The sequence below is a fragment of the Psittacula echo genome, assembly GCF_963264785.1.
Source record: "Psittacula echo genome assembly, chromosome: 3".
NCBI classification, from domain to species: domain Eukaryota; kingdom Metazoa; phylum Chordata; class Aves; order Psittaciformes; family Psittacidae; genus Psittacula; species Psittacula echo.
Genome location: NC_137736.1, coordinates 85,714,977 through 85,730,085, shown reverse-complemented (window position 1 = coordinate 85,730,085; position 15,109 = coordinate 85,714,977). Strand labels below are relative to the sequence as shown.

General features: G+C 39.5%; 1 protein-coding gene across 4 annotated transcripts in view; it reads right to left on the bottom strand.

Annotated features, from left to right (window-relative positions):
- The window catches only part of DACH1 (dachshund family transcription factor 1), a gene marked incomplete at its 5' end in the record, with an annotated part of 382,732 nt that overhangs the window by 120,266 nt on the left and 247,357 nt on the right, over positions 1–15,109 (bottom strand). Inside the window, 2 exons of one of the 4 annotated variants that reach the window (XM_080613963.1) lie at positions 10,076–10,248; positions 10,805–10,960. The exons of 2 other annotated variants lie outside the window; for them this stretch is intronic. In XM_080613963.1, coding sequence (XP_080470089.1) covers positions 10,076–10,248; positions 10,805–10,960 — 329 coding nt within the window. The remainder of the gene's footprint in view (positions 1–10,075; positions 10,249–10,804; positions 10,961–15,109) is intronic. One more of the 4 variants, XM_080613964.1, reaches the window with a different exon arrangement.

Below are 15,109 nucleotides of genomic sequence, written 5' to 3'. Positions count from 1 at the left end.
AGAAAACATAAAGTTGATGGAGGTCAACTGTTGGTCCCCGTATCACTATTGAAAAGAAGACATTTCAGATAATATCTGTAGGATTAATCCTTCCATTCCTAAGAAGACAGACAAGGCAGTGATAACTCGTAGGTTCTCTCCACCTTCACGTCTCAGCTTTCTCCTTTGTTCTAGTTTCTCTGCAAGACTTCTCTCTTGGGCTTAGTCACCCTTTAATTTTGGTCATGGACTGAGCTCTAGACATGCAACTAAATATAGCTCTAGAGGTATATTGCCTTTAAAACTATTTGGCTGTCTTCATGCTCTTCAGTACTTAACAAACTCCTTCAAGGACATTTGTGCTTCAACTCACTGGAGGATAAAATAACTTATTTTCAGCACTATACTTTTCAACAGTATAGGTAACTTCATACTGGTGAAAGGATAGATGACATGCTGTTTCATACACTATTAATTAGAAAAAAAAAAGTAAAAGGTGTTTAATCAGAAACAGATTTATACTATTCTGACCTTTCTAGGAAGGCACCTGGCTTCCAAGCCTTTTTGTAGTAAAATTATAATAACCTCTTTCACAATGACGAAAACACAGACTTTTAAATCTTCAGCTCCTTACTGACCTATTTTTAACTTGTGTGAGAAGTATTCCAGGAATGGCTTTCTTGTAGAATGGCATACTTATTTGACATTATATTATTTGAATGAATGAAAGACTTGAATTACATAAATATCTTTTGTACTCCCTCCAACAGGGTATTTTGCTTTTACAGTTTCCTTTTTCTTTCAGCTTTAGTCTACAACACTATAAGACTCCAAATTAATGTTTAGTCCTAATATTTACAAATTATTTTGGACCTATTTCTTTTTTTGTATGTATCCTTTCAATTGAATCAATAAATTATATCTTGCCTTCTAAGTGAATATTTGATCTAACAAACAAAATACTCTTCAAAGGTATTCAAAAAAACCCTACAAACCCCATGCACCATGCAAACATACAGACATGCAAAAACACTCTCCAAATTGAATTAGCAATTTCTTAGTGGCAAGTTGGACAGACTTTTCCTGTGGTTTTCTGCTTTTTGTCTCCTCCTTCGAAAATTTAGTCTTACTTGAAGAACAACTATGCAAGCTTAAGAAGCACCACTAGGAATCCACCCCTCAAAGTGAATCCAAACTGTACATCCAGGCAAACAACAATTCATCTGAATGCATGCCACTATCAGTACTAAAAATGTCTACATCTGAGCTAGTCACCCTGGGCTCATTTTTTACCTGCACATTTACATTTCCAAGGTACAACTCACCTAATTCTAAAGTAGCTATCTAAAATACGCCCAACTAATTACGCCCTAGAAGACAGCAAAATGAATCCCAACCCTTGTACCTGGCCTCATGGCCATTTGGCATCAAATTAATCTTACACAACGTTTATAGTTCGCTCTTATACATGTGAATATGCAAAACTGCCAAAGAGAAAAATTTGTATTACCTTCTCTATGTCAGGTGTTATCTTTAGATATCTATTTTACATGATGCAAATTAATTCATGTGAGCATATGGCTGCTATTAGGTTCAAACTGGACCTCGAAAACATGCATGTTAAAACATATACTAGGATTCCATATTAAAAAAAAATACATTATTCTAAATCACAACCTACCAGACATACAGTTACAGTCCTCTAAGCCAATTTAAAAAAAAAACCCAAGACACCTGTATTAAAAGTTAAAATAATTTTGATCATATAGATATAGCTGTAGTATAACTATAAGCTGTGGTCAATGGCTCAATGTCCGGCTGGAGACTGGTAGCGAGTGGTGTCCCTCAGGGATAGGTGTTGGGACCGGTCTTGTTCAACATCTTTGTCGGTGACACGGACAGTGGGATTGAGTGCGCCCTCAGCAAGTTTGCCAATGACACCAAGCTGTGTGGCTCGGTTGATACGCCGGAGGGAAGGAATGCCATCCAGAGGGACCTCGACATGCTTGTATGGTAGGCTGATGCCAACCTGATGAAGTTTAACCATAAGTGCATGGTCCTACACCTGGGTTGGACCAATCCCAGGCACAGCTACAGGTTAGGCAGAGAAGAGATTCAGAGCAGCCCTGCACAGAAGGACTTGGGGGTGTTGGTCAATGAGAAAATGAACATGAGCCGGCAGTGTGCTCCTGCAGCCCAGAAAGCCAACCGTATCCTGGGCTGCATCAAAAGGAGTGTGACCAGCAGGTCAAAGGAGGTGATCCTGCCCCTCTACTCTGCTCTCCTGAGACATCACTTGGAGTACTGTGTGCAGTTCCGGTGTCCTCAACATAAAAAGGACATGGAACTGTTGAACAAGTCCAGAGGAGGGCCACGAGTATGATCAGGGGACTGGAGCACCTTCCGTATGAAGACAGGCTGAGAAAGTTGGGGCTGTTCAGCCTGGAGAAGAGAAGGCTGCGTGGAGACCTCATAGCAGCCTTCCAGTATCTGAGGGGGGCCTACAAGGATGCTGGGGAGGGACTCTTCATTAGGGACTGTAGTGACAGGACAAGGGGTAACAGGTTCAAACTTAAACAGGGGAAGTTCAGATTGGATATAAGGAAGAAATTCTTTACTGAGAGGGTGGTGAGACACTGGAATGGGTTGCCCAGGGAGGTTGTGAATGCTCCATCCTTGGCGGTGTTCAAGGCCAGGTTGGACAGAGCCTTGGGTGACATGGTTTAGTGTGTGGTGTCCCTGCCCATGGCAGAGGAGTTGGAACTAGATGATCTTAAGGTCCTTTCCAACCCGAACTATTGGATGATTCTATGATTAAGCCAAAATAAAGGAGTTCAGCTACACTTTGGCCTTTGTTAAAGGAAGAATAAGAAGTAAATATGCATATACATATTTATATTAACATTTTTAATAAAAACAAAAGTTATTCTAACCTGCAGATTTTCTCTGCTATGTTCAAGTTCATACAAATAGCTTTAAGATTCATATTTTCTGCTGTCATGATAAAAATAAAATGAAATATTTGCTTTATAATATCCTTCAAACTTTGTATGTTTATCACAATTTTCACATTAGCTTTCCCAATATTGTAAAAGCAGATATTTTTAGGAGCTGATAGTCTTATTTTTATTCTAGAATATTTATTGTAATGGCTTCTTACTATTTAAATATTTTATATTGAATTAAATTTCTTCTTATATGAAGAAAACTTAAGTTTACTTTGTGTATCAGATAATGAGGACATGAAAGTAGCTTTACTTTGCATGCACTTGTGCATAATATATTTTTCTTTGCAGTCAAGACAAAAACTTTAAAGTAATGTCAAAATTTCTGTTTTGATTGAACAAATGTCTCTCAAAATCATAGGTTACCTGAAATGTCAGGCATTTTTCAGGTCAAGCATCTAAAAAGGGCATTTCTGCTAATTTAGCGTAGAAATAATTTTGCTCTTATTTCCCTTCTGTAAAATGGGTATAGCATACTCAGCTTTATAAGAATGGTGCAAATATGTACCTATCACTTTTTGCATAATACTATTCCTGTAAGGCACAGAAGTGTCCATAGAAAACTTTTGCATTCAACACAAGATTCATGTCAGATAGGTTAAAGATGACTGAGCCAGACATTAACTTAAAAAACAAAACATACAAAAAAAAAATCACTGAATGAGGTAGCGGTTCTGTGGATAAATACAATATGTGATGGTGAAATTAAAATTACACTGTACTATATGCACGGAATGCTGTCACATTAAGGTTGTAGAGGCATTCTAGTATTCCTTAATGTTAGTCTTATGTATTTTGAAATTCAGTGATGGTCCTTTAAGATAAGCTTAGGATGTAATTTTACTCAATGCACGAAGACACTCATCAAACAATTTTACAGTAACATCTGATATACTGATAATCCTGGAAGTTTTCTCAAGTTGATAGTACAGGAAAATTCTACTTCATTGATAATAGCAGCAAAGCAGAAGGATTTTCTTGCCAGGATGTCTAACTGTACTTTCAAGGTGCTTCCGACTGGACTGAGTGCCAGACAATTTTGAGAAATACCTTACCTAACCCTACAAAAAAATTCGTAATTTCTCTAAGTTATCAGTAAACTCTTCTACACTGAAGTATCTTCTGATGGCCGGTATCTTTTGGTATTAAAAGTCTGCACTAAATATAAGGCTGCTCACACCACAGTTACGGAAAACTTAAGCTGAAACTTCTGGAGTCCCTCTGCTGCCCACTCCCTCCATGGAATGAACTTGCCCATTTTCCTCTTTCATCAGTCTGCTTCCTTTCAGGTCCACTCTCTGAACTTGCTCACCAACACTCTGAAACATTGAAATGTAGTCTGGTCTGTCATTTCTGTACGGCATTATAATATTTATTCTCTTTGGCTATTAAGTGGATGTTTTGGTAACAATTATAGGTGAAATTATAGGTGAATTATGGGAATGATAAATTACATCAATAGGAACACATACTGTCAATGAAAAATGAAAAAGTGAATGAACGCTAAAATAAAAATTCTTGTCAGAACAGACCTATAAACTGAGTTAAAAAGGAAAAAAAGATCTCTCAGTAGCTATCTTGGTTAAATAAATTAATAGCTAATTTTGGTCTTATGCCAGTATTTATCCTTGGATGGAGTTTACCACCTGTTTTGGGCTGCATTCCCAAGCAACCTGACTCCAGGAAGCCCTGGGCCTGTTGTGCCAGGGGCCCACTACCCGCCTTGCACCGTCCGTGGGCTGCAGCCTAGGTCACCAGGCTTGAACTCTCTCAAAGTTCAAATTTCTGCTATTAGATAACAGGAATATATATATACATATATACAAACAAGTTATAAACAAGTATAATGCAATCAGAGCTGTGATATATTTAGAGAATTAGCAACATTTAGCCTCACAGATTTAATATGCAGTGGAAAACTACTGTGTCACTGGTCACTTGTTCAGCTGCAGGTATTGGTTTCTTCTGCTTTACTGTTAATACTTTCTGTAAGTATGGATAAAGTGTAACTTTTTTTATTCTGGCACGCTGCTCTAAATTTTACAGTGTTGTTATTAATATGAGGTATGTCCTTCATATTTTCATACATCTTTCTGCTGTGTGAAAAAAGTGATGTAGTGAGACTGCTAACAAGATGAGCTTTTGAAACCACGGGCAGGTGATGAAAGCCACCTCATGTCTGAAGCATCCCCAGGTCACAGCTGTCACACTCACTGCAATTCATTGCTGTCACAATCTGCTGTCCCTGCTTGTTGTTGCTCTCCTCTTATTCATCCAACTCATATATCTAAACATTCTATTACAGAAAGACATCTAATGCTCGTGTCATGTTTGAAAGGGCACAACACTCTTCTGAAATATAATTGTAAAGATTTTAGAGCTCAGAGTTCACTGTCAAATCTAAGGTTTTGCTTTGTAAGGCTTCCCTTGTAATTTTTTCTTTGTCTCATCCCCTGAACATAGCAGGATAAAATGTTTGGTTAGTACATGATCTCAGCTTTATTTCAACTTCTTATCACAAAGAAATGAGATATTGCCTGGTAATAGAAAAGCATTTGAAGCTTTGTAAGTTTAAAGATAACAGCACTGTGAATTCTGAATTGGAAGGAAAGGTCAGCAAGCCATCTACTGTGGCACTGTTCACAAAGGCAATTCTATTCAATGAGTCAGATTATTTATAATATGAAGACTCAGATTTTCTAAGACTTAATTTTGGGTTTTGTTACTTAATTAAATAAGGTTACTATTGATTTAGTTTTAAAAGTAGGTATTTCTCAGAGGTCTAACTTTCAAGCAGAGTTTAAACTTGTAAAGATCTTGTACTCTAATTTCAAATCTACACTATAATTTCACTAGGAACTCCAAGATGAGTGACTCACAGACTTTTCAAATCAACTTGTGGAAACATTATCACTGAGGAAAAACATGTCAGTAAAATTAGGGTTAAAAAATGAGCCAGAAGGTAAGTAAAACAAAACCAAAAAGTGCAAAAATGGAGCAGTAAAATAAAGGAAGAACTGATTCTAATAACAAATGGTTTTGTGAAAGACAGCAACTGCGCTATTTATCCATTCCTGTAAAGAAAAAAGGTTTGACCTTCTCACTTATATCTATTCTCTAAGATATTTATTTTGATTGTGATATAAGTTATTATTCATAAATTTTACATTGTCAGGGAAAGGTTCAAAAAGTATGCTGATTAGAGTTTCTTACTCAACTTCTCAGTACATATAATTCAAAAGACACTAAAACCACAGCCTCTGACTACGCCTAGTGAGGAACAGGTAAATTGTCAGTGACATTATGTCTATGCTCATGGGACGAAATTTCCCTTAACAATGAACTCACGCTTTTATGTTGTTGGGGTTTATATTTCAATCCTGTTCAGTACTGACCCACTCTAAAGGGAGGTGTGTTGACTACCAAAGACTCGGATCAGGGATGTTGCAGAGAGGCTGCCTGGTCTAATAAGTTCCACTGACTATTACCCACTTCTGGTGATCCATGTGGGTGCTAGTGATATAGACGGCAGTAGCCCGGAGAACATTAAGAAGAACTACAGAGCCCTGGGAGAGGTGGTTAGGGGCTCTGGAGTTCAGAAAGTCTTTTCATCAATTCTCCAGGATACAGGGGAGGACCTTAAAAAGGCTGGGAAGATTGGCCAGGTTAGAAGGGTGGTGCCATAGTCAGAGGTTTGGGTATCTAGAGCATGGGACTCAATTTGGGAGGCCAGGTCTACTGGGGGCTGGTGGAGCTGGTCTGACAAAGAGGAAGAGTGGTTTTGGTAGGAGGCTTGCCAGGCTGGTCAAGGTTGCTTTAAACTAGATGTGTTGGGGGAGGGGGGCATCATTCCATCCCAGCTCTCCCAGTCAGTTGCCAGCACCTGTAATAAATGCTCGGAGTGATGTAGAGCTATTTCAACTGCTCCAGTTAATTAGCCGGCTTCATTTGGAGCTTGGCTCAGATGCCTCTATACAAACACTCACAGTATGGGGAACAAACAAGAAGAATGAGAGATGTGCGCACATATACGGGGATATGATATAATAGGTCTCATAGAAACATGGTGGGATGGCTCCTATGACTGGAGTGTTGGAATGGAAGGTTACAGGCTCTATAGAAAAGACAAGCCTGGCAGGCGGGGAGGGGGAGTTGCTATTTATGGTAGGGATAGGCTGCAGAGTGTAGAACTCTGTCTGGGGACGGGTGAGCAGAGCGATAGGGGACATTACTGTGGGGATCTGTTACAGACCTCCTGATCAAGAGGAATCTGTGGATGAAGTGCTCTATAGGCAGATAGGAACAGCCTCACGCTCACAGGCCCTTGTTCTCATGGGGGACTTCAACCACCCTGATATCTGTTGGAGCGAAGGTACGGCCCGGCACAGGCAATCCAGGAGGTTCCTCGATTGTGTGGAAGGCAACTTCCTTCTGCAAGTAATAGAGGAGCCAACAAGGAGAGGTGCCATGCTTGACCTCGTGCTCACCAACAGGGAAGGGCTGGTTGGAAATGTGACGCTCCAGGGCAGCCTTGGTTGCAGTGATCATGAGATGGTTGAATTCGAGATCCTCAGGACAGTGAGAAGAGCGTGCAGCAAGCTCACTGCCCTGGACTTCAAGAGAGCAGACTTTGGCCTCTTCAGGAGCCTGCTTAGTAAGGTTCCATGGGATACAGCCCTAGAGGGCAGGGGGGCCCAAGACTCTTGGTTGTTATTCAAGGATCACCTGCTCCAAGCTCAGGAGTGTTGCATCCCAACTAGAAGGAAGTGCAGCAGGAGGGCCAGGAGACCTCCTTGGATGGATAAGGAGCTGCTCAGGAAAATTCAAAGGAAAAAAGAGGCTTATAGAAGGTGGAAGCAGGGACAGGCAGCCTGGGAATAATACAGGGATGCTGTCCAGGAAGCTAGGGCCCAGGTAAGGAAGGCTAAGGCCCAGTTAGAATTAAACTTGGCTAGGGATGTTAAAGGATAACAGGAAGGGATTCTATAGGTACGTAGGGAGTAAAAGACAGACTAGGGACAACGTGGGCCCCCTCCGGAAGCTATCTGGAGAACTGCCTACCCTGGATCTGGGGAAGGCTGAGGTTCTTAATGACTTCTTTGCCTCAGTCTTCACTGGCAAAGGCTCTGACCGCACCACCCAAGTATTGGAAAGCAGACACAGGGACTGTGAGAATGAAGACCCTAGGTCCACTGTAGGAGGGGATTTGATTCGAGACCATCTTAAGAACCTAAACGTGCACAAGTCCATAGGACCTGATGAAATCCATCCACGGGTCATAGAATCATAGAACCATGGAATATTTAGGGTTAGAAAGGACCTTAAGATCATCTAGTTCGAACCCCCCTGCCGTGGGCAGAGACACCTCACACTAAACCATGTTACTCAAGGCTCTGTCCAACCTGGCCTTGAACACTGCCAGGGATAGAGCATTCACAGCTTCCCTAGGCAACCCACTCCAGTGCCTCACCACCCTTAGAGTAAAGAACTTCTTCCTTATATCCAGTCTGAACTTCCCTTAAGTTTTAACCTGTTCCCCCTTGTCCTATCACTACAGTCCCTAATGAAGAGTCCCTCCCCAGCATTCTTATAGGCCCCCTTCAGATACTGGAAGGCTGCTATGAGGTGTCACAGAGCATCATGTTAACTCTTACTACATATTGATCAAGAGAAAATAGAAAAAATAAATGTGCCCAAATCACCATGTAATTGAACAGTAAGCAGCAGAATGTTTATATTACCAAGATATGGGAAAGATGGACATAAGGGTGGAATCAAGCCTTGCTGACACAGCACCTAAAGGAAGAATTCTTCTCAAATCAATGTCTTAGCTCCTTATGTCATCAAAGGTAAGAAAGGGATGTCACTGAAGGCCTCCAGAGAAGATCTTACATTTGAAAGTGCAGGTACTTAGGTTAGGTCATCTGATCATATTCTTCCAGGTCAACAGCATCATAGATTTGCTGACGTTTAACTAAATGCTTATTTATGATTCTGGGCTTGTTAGGTTAAAGAGGACAGGAACACAAGCATATTGAATGTCTTGATAAAGTCAGACCTCTTCACTCTGGTTAAAACATTATGAACTTCAAAACTTTTGCAACTCTTGATTTGAAAGTCCAAGAGATTTTAAGTTTACCCATTTGTTTTGTCAGTGGAATTACATTACTGGACAGATTTCCAATGTAATGCTAAAATATTAACACCCTTGCCTTTGCATGTCTATTTCTAACATATGAATGTTAACTAAAAGCACAAAAGTTTGTGTACTTTCAGTGTCTCATTTACTAGAACTAAAGAAGGATAGCAGGTAAAAATGCAGGTATCTGAATAAATGTCAAATCAAATTATAAATATCCAGTGTTGCGGGGGAAATGCCTTTAAAATGAAAATGGAACATCTTCAATCAGAAGATTTCATGCCTCTGCTAAATAAATACCTCTTTAACCAGATTGATTAGTTACAGTTAAGCAAACAAAACTTAATGGGTAGACAATTTCAGATGTTATTTTTGTAGATTTTTTTTTTTTAGATTTTTTTTTTTAATTTAGATTTTTTTAGATTTTCTACAATACTGCAGTTCTGGCCTATAGACTACTGGGTCTGTTCTGTGCAACTTCATTCCATTCTGTTCTATGATTTAGCAATTCAGATTTTGCAGAAGTAAAGTATCGAGACTCTCAGCCTTCTTCAGATAATTTGCAGCATTTCAGTTCAAAGGCTTAGATTTAAAAGTTGGAAAAAGAGTCTCTTCTGATTTAAGAAAGGAGTAATTTGGTATCGACGAACATTGCTGTTAGATCACAGACTATGAAATACAAGAAATCAGAGAGCTGTGTATTCTATATGAAAATGCTTCAGCTTAAACACTTTTTCAATACTGATTTATAGAGTGAAAGGAGAACTGAGAAGATAACACTGGCCACCAGCAGCCTACTGTATTCCCAGAGCTAGAACAGTTGGGTTTCTTGTATAGTGACTTTATGACTTACCTTATAGCATTTGACAACTATCCATCTTTATAATACTTAACAGTTTTAAGTGTGCTAGAATTTTGTGTGTTTCTTTTGGGTCTTTTTTTATGTAGTTACCTTAATAACAGATGTCTCAACTCTGGATGGAGGACTCTGCACTTGTGCTGCTGCTGCCATGTTGGCAATAGTACTTAGGTGATTCATCTGGCTCATTGCCATCGTGACAGATGCTGGAGGTAGGCTCACGGGAATTAATGGGTGGGGCATCATCATAAAAGGAAGTTCCAATCCTGATGGAAAAAAAAAAAAACAAAACAGAAGGAAAATACGTTTATGCATTTTTTTAAAAAATCATCTTTTTTTGTCCTGATGGACGATAACTCAAGTGATGGGTGACAAGATGGTTCACACTGCAGGACAAAGCAGCTATATGTCAGTTCTCTTACAGAATACACGTAGGTAAATCACTAACAATGGTGTAGGGTTTCTAGCTACAAGGATAGGCTATTAGACATCTTTGCTTGTATCACTGTAATGTATGATACCATTGCTAAGCAATGGCCTTTTATTTTTGGGTGGTTTTTTTTTTTTTTTGTATCTGCTGCAAGGTGCCTTAGCAATGCATATTATGCCACTGATGCACAGGTTAGCAGTTATTTTAGGTATAAATTTAATTGTATATGTATTTGTTCTTTATTGTTTCCACTTCCCCTGCTTAATACTTCAAAATAAGCATTCCAATATTCCCCACATCTTTGTTTTTTCACAGCCTATTTATATGAACACAAAATAAAGACAGGAACTGGAAAACTGCTGGTGTTAGTGCTGAAAGATGTCAACCCGTACCATTTGGCAGAAGGTGGTTCTGTTGAAGAGGGTTGAGAGGATGGCTAACTGGAACATTATGTTGTCCAGGCAAGTTGGGGTGGTTAACAGAGGCCTGTGATCCTTGGGTGGGGGGAGACTGAAGTTTTTCTTTATCCCAAGAACCATCACTGCTGCCTGTGGGGAATGAATATATATTATTTGGACGTAGGAAGACTCCAAATTTTCAATTTCTGAATTTGGAAGCAAGGTCAGCAATCTAACCTTTTTGGCAAGTGGCAATTTTTTTATTTTTTTTTTTTTTCTTCTTTTAGTATGTGGGTTGGGGAAAGGACTTTTAGTTTTCCTTTTTTTTTTTTTTTTTTTTCTATTTTTGCCATTCTTAGCAAGCAAAACTATGTATGGCATTTGTTTTATACATATGGGAATATTTTTACCTGAAAAATGTTTAAAAAAAGAATATTGCCTGTTATGCCAATTAAAATTCAAACTTCAGTCATATTTCTTCTTGCAATTGTGAATAAATAAACATTATAGGAAGTAACTAAAATTTTAATTTCTTCAGAGCACCAACATGTATGCTTATATGCTTGGCTGATGATTCTGTTTTGTATATTCAGTTTCTATTTTATATTATTAGTTAAAATGGAAGAGATTATTAATTGATTCCTGAAGTCTTCCGGTAGTGGAACAGCCTAACAGCAAGGAAGAATATGGACAAATAAGTGTTGAGACGAGCAATAATTTATTCATATATTTGAGAAACACCCTTTTTCACTATTGCAGACCTCCTCATCAAAAATACCCACATAATTAAACAGAAGCATACAATACTAAAAATTCATATAGCATTATTAATTTGTCTTCTAATCTGATGACTTTTTCATAGTGGCTATCTAGTATAATGCTGAGATTGAGTTTGTGTATGTTTACACAACATGTTTATTTACCATATATAATCAATAAGCAATGTTTGAATATACTAATAAATATTTAGATATGCATGCATTCTCAACAATATTAATTTACCCATAAGCAATAGATGACTGCTTCCTTTTTCATATAGAGCACAATTTCACCCTCCTGACTTTGAAAGTTTCTACTATTTTCATGGGAATTTCTCTTCACAAGGACTTTAAGGTAACTCCAGTCAAGACCTATTTAACCTATACACAATTTCCATTGGCATTACGGATTACAGCAAAATGCATGTTTCTGAATGTTTTTCTACATACATCTTGTTACTGAATGAACAACAAGGCCTGAAAAACAAGAAGACTGATACCACCTCCTCCTTCTTCAGCAGAAAGAGGAGTAGCACATTAGTCTTGACACTTTTTTAACATCGTCTTTATGGGGTGACAAAAGCACAAAAGTTGGTAGAATTCCAATTTAATTTCTCTGGATCTATTAAAAACCTGATTGTAAAAGCTGTACAGCATAGTTTATAATGAAAAATACTCCATTATTGCCATGATTTTCTTTCCCTAGTTACTTCATGAAGACAGTTAAGGCTCAATATAAATTCTAACTCATTAGCTCAATACTGTCTCAATCCCAGTGTAAATTGTTCAGAAGTAGGTAATGAAAATTCAATGCAAACTCTCCCACAGTCAAACAAACCAGTTTTATGAAACAATGAAAAGAATCAATTATAGGAGATACTTTTATTATTTTACATGAAATTGTCACAACCTTTATGCAGTGTACATAGTCGAGCTGGTTAATACATGATTTGAATCTCATCACCTCTGATAAGGGAACATGTTTTCCTGCATTTTGAGAACTTGGAGACTCTCAAAAAACATTAAACTATCTTCAAATATATACGTAAATGAAAGAGCTAGATCTTAGCTGGAAAACCTTATTTTTTTCCTTCTAATTTTCTTTTCTCTAATTTTCTGCTTTTTGCCACTGCGACATATACATTTCACTTCTTTTGAATATTCTTGCATTAAATAATATGACTCTGGAAATCAGAGTTAAACAAAAAAGTGAGTTAATCTCACTTAATTTTAGCCAAAATACAGGTGTTGATACAGATTTGATACAGAAAGATAGGCAGTTCCAAATGGTTTTTCATACCATCTTAGGGCATGTGTCCATAAAATAATAACACAGGTTTTCTGGCACCTAGAGTTTCATTAAAAAACAATGACCGAAGATCACAAAATTTTAGAATCATTTAGATTGGAAAATGCCTTTAAAATCATGATGTCCAACCATTAAGTCCACCACTAAACCATGCCCCTGGGCACCACATCAACCCATCTTCTAAATACCTCCAAGGATAGGGACTCAACCACTTCCCTGGGCAGCCTGTTTCAATGCTTGACAAGAATTTCCGGGAAAATTTTTTTCCCAATATCCAACCTAAACCTCCCCGATGTAACTTGAGGCCATTTCCTCTTGTTCTAGTACTTATTACTTGCGAGAAGAGACTGACATCCACCTAGCTACAATCACCTTTCAGATAAGGTCTCTCCTAAGCCTCCTTTTCTCCAGGCTAAACAACCTCAGTTCTCCCAGCCGCTCCTCATGAGACTTTTGCTCTAGATTCATCACCAGCTTCACTGCCCTTCTTTGGACACACTCCAGCACCTCACTGTCTTTCTTGTAGTGAGGGGGCCAAACCTGAACATAGTATTTGAGGTGTGGCCACTGTAAAGTACAGGCAGACAAGTCTTCCTGGCCACACTAAGCCAGGACGCCATTGACCTTCTTGCCCGTCTGGCCACACTGCTGGATTATATTCAACTGGCTGTTAACCAACATCCCAGGTCCTTTTCCACTGGGAAGCTTTCCAGCCGCTCTTCTCAAGCCTGCCAGCATTGTTGCAACCCAAGTGCAGATCCTGAGACAGAGCCTTATTGAACCTCATACAACTGGCCTCAGCCCATCGAACCAGCCTGCCCAGATCCCTCTGTAGAGCCTTCCTATCCTCAAGCAGATCAACCTGGTGTTGTCTGCAAACTTACTGAGGGTGCACCTGATTCCCTCATCCAGATCATTGATAAAGATATTAAACAGAACCGGCCCCTGGGGAACTGGCCACCAACTGGATTTAACTCCATTCACCACCACTCTTTGGGCTCATCCAGCCGGTTTTTCACTCAGCAAACAGTACACCCATCCAAGCCATGAGCAGCCAGTTTCTCCAGGAAAACGCTGCGGGGAATGGTGTTAAAGGCTTTACTGAAGTCTAGGTAGACAGCATCCACAGCCTTTCCCTCATCCATTAAGTGGATCACCTTGTCATAGAAGGAGATCAGGTTAATCCAGCAGGACCTGCCTTTCATAAGCCCACAATGACCTGCCCTGATCATCTGGTTTTCCTGTACATGCCATATGATGGCATTCAAGATGATCTGCTCCCTAACCTTCCCTGGCACTGAGGTCAGGCTGACAGACCTGGAGTTTGCCAGATCCTCCTTCCAGCCCATCTTGTGGATGGGCATCACATTTGCTAACCTCCAGTCAACTGGGATGTCCCCGATTAGCCAAAAATGCTGATAAATGATTGAAAGTGACTCAGTGAGAAATTCCACCAGCTCCTTCAGTACCCTTGGATAGATTCCATCCAGCCCCACAGGCTTGTGTGTGTCTAAGTGGTTTAGAAGGTCACTGACTGTTTCCCCTTGGATTATGGGGGCTTCTTTCTGCTCCCCATCCCTGTCTTCCAGCTAAGTGGGCTGGGTACCCCAAGAACTACTGGTCTGGTCCTACTATTAAAGACTGAGGCAAAGAAGGTCTTAAGCACCTCAGCCTTTTCCTCATCCTTTGTCACTATGTTTCCCTAACATCCAATAAAGGATGGAGACTCCCCTTACCCCTCCTTTTGTTGCTAATACATTTATAGAAACATTTTTGTTGTCTTTTATGGCAGTAGCTGGATTAAGCTCTAGCTGGGCTTTGACCCTTCTAATTTTCTCCCTGTGTAAAATCACATCATTCTTGTAGTTCTGTGAGTTACCTGACCCTTCTTCTAAAGGTGATAAACTCTTCCTTTTTTATTGAGTTTCAGCCAAAGCTCTCTGTTCATCCAATCTGGTCTTCTATCCTACCGGCTTGTCTTTCAGCACATAGAGACTGTGCATAGTTCCTGTGCCTTTAAGGTTTCCTTCTTTAATTTCCAGCCTTCCTGGACTCCTTTGTCCTTCAGGACTGCCTCCCAAGGGACTCTGTCAACCAGGCTCCTAAACAGGACAAATTCTGCCCTCCAGAAGTACAAGGCAGCAGTTCTGCTGACCACCCCCACTCCCCACACACACTTTGTTATTTCTCCAAGGATAAAAAACTCTTATCATTTCACTATTGCTAATCCCA